This window comes from Meleagris gallopavo, chromosome 13, assembly GCF_000146605.3.
Source record: "Meleagris gallopavo isolate NT-WF06-2002-E0010 breed Aviagen turkey brand Nicholas breeding stock chromosome 13, Turkey_5.1, whole genome shotgun sequence".
Lineage (NCBI taxonomy): Eukaryota > Metazoa > Chordata > Aves > Galliformes > Phasianidae > Meleagris > Meleagris gallopavo.
In genome coordinates, this window is record NC_015023.2 from 17,594,552 (window position 1) to 17,596,488 (window position 1,937).

Genomic DNA, 1,937 nt, shown 5'->3' on the forward strand with positions numbered 1-1,937 from the left:
TCCGCAGGGAGCGGCGCACGGCGGTGAGCGAGCAGCCCCCGGCCCATCTCTGCCATCACCTCCCCCTTGCTGTTGTCTCTGAATTCCTGGGCTGCCTGCAGGCTGATGTAACACGGGACGCTGGGACAGGTCCCGGCAGTGACGGCCGCCCCCGGGGAGCCCACCTCCGTGCTTCCCACCCTGGGCACGCTGCTGTGCCATGGCGGTACCCCGCGTGCTGTACAGCTATGCAGGAGCCGAGGGCGCGCGGGTCAAGGGGACCCTGGCTGGGTGCTGCTGCTCAAACAAAACATCCCCAGACAAAGGACCGATTGTTCTGGCAGCTCCAGCCATGCGGCCGTGGCTCATGTGATGCTGCTGCTCGCCGCCGAGCTGCGCGGTCCCCCCCTCAGGCTGTACTCAGCCCTGGCATGCCGGTCCCTGCTGTGAGCAGTGCCAGACCTGCGTGGCCAGTGCTGGAGCTCACACCGTGACCCAGCAGGGTGACACCGGGGTGCCATCTGTCCCAAAAGAACCCCAAACGGCAGAGGGGATGGAGGTCTGCACGGATGCCTGGGCAGCAGGGGTGCCCCAGCTGCTGTCACACGCCTTTGGGTGCACCTTCCCCACCGCACAGATTCACGCTCCAGTCGGCTGCTGGTGTGGCTGTGAGCCAGCATATCAGAGCCAGTCACAGCCCTTGTTTTGATTTGAAAAGACACCGGAGCAGCGGCACAGCACCCTCTGCCCACTGCCACGGGCAGGGCAGCAGCGGTGCCATGGGGACACAATGCTGCATGGACTCGCCATGCCATGTGGCAAGGATGGATGACACTGAGGTTGGGTATTAGGAGAAATTTCTTTGAAAGAGCAGTGATGTGTTGGCATCGGCTACCCAGGGAGTGGTGGAGTCACCATCCCTGGAGATGTTCAAGGACTGTGGAGATGTGGCACTGAGGGATGCAGTTAATGGTCATGGTGGAATGGGTTGGGGATCTCGGCTGTGTTTTCCAACCAGAACAATTCTATGATTGTACAATGTGCCACACATAGGCTGCACTGCTCACGGTGCGTGAAGGGATGCTCTGTGCCCGGGCTTTCTTGTGCATGCTGGTGTGCACTGGGATGTGCTGTGCACAGTGCGGTGCCCCTGCCCACGCTCTCCTTCTGCCCGCAGTGAGCTTTGCAGCCTGCGGCAGGCGGCCGTGGGCCGTGTATGTTCCGGCTGATACACGCTTCAAGGTGAACGTGGATGGCGTTGTCTCAACAAAACGGCCATTGACGCTCCATGGGAGGGAGATCAGCTTCATCATCTACGCACGGGATGCCACAGGCAAGAGGCACTCAGCCCGGGTGACTGTGGGAAGGCAGAGGCACCGCCGCCACCACCACCACAACCACCACCTGCAGGTGAAGTGAAATCCCCACAGTCACTGCAGCCCCACTTTTTGGGGCTGAGAGCAGCGTGTGCCTCTGGCCCGCTCTGCGCTGCCGCAGGCACCAGGACGAGCCGCTGTTCCTGCAGGACATGACGCCGGCTGTGCTGACCTTCCCCAAGCACGACTCCGGCTTCCTCCGGAGGCAGAAGAGGGATTGGGTCATCCCCCCCATCAGCTGCCTCGAGAACCACCGGGGGCCGTACCCCATGAGGCTGGTGCAGGTACGGGGCTGAGGGCTGAGCCGCCCCCGGGCCGGGCTGAGCGCAGCATCGCTGGGATGGGCACCGGCCCGTGGGTGTCCCCCTCTCACCGCCCCGCCTCGCCTCGCCGCCAGATCAAATCCAACAAGGACAAAGAGTCCAAGGTGTACTACAGCATCACGGGGCAGGGCGCGGACAGCCCGCCCGTGGGCATCTTCGTCATCGAGCGCGAGACGGGGTGGCTGGAGGTGACCGAGCAGCTGGACCGGGAGAAGATCGATCGCTACACCGTGAGTGGGGGCCGCGGGGCGGGCGGGGC

General features: G+C 63.7%; 1 protein-coding gene across 1 annotated transcript in view; it reads left to right on the forward strand.

Moving 5' to 3' along the window:
- The first annotated feature begins 1,089 nt into the window (after positions 1-1,089).
- The window catches only part of LOC100547026 (B-cadherin), a 6,971-nt gene continuing 6,123 nt past the window's right edge, over positions 1,090-1,937 (forward strand). The window contains exons 1-3 of the mRNA XM_010718163.3: positions 1,090-1,389; positions 1,505-1,639; positions 1,753-1,908. Coding sequence (XP_010716465.1) covers positions 1,105-1,389; positions 1,505-1,639; positions 1,753-1,908 — 576 coding nt within the window. The 5' untranslated portion in view covers positions 1,090-1,104. The remainder of the gene's footprint in view (positions 1,390-1,504; positions 1,640-1,752; positions 1,909-1,937) is intronic.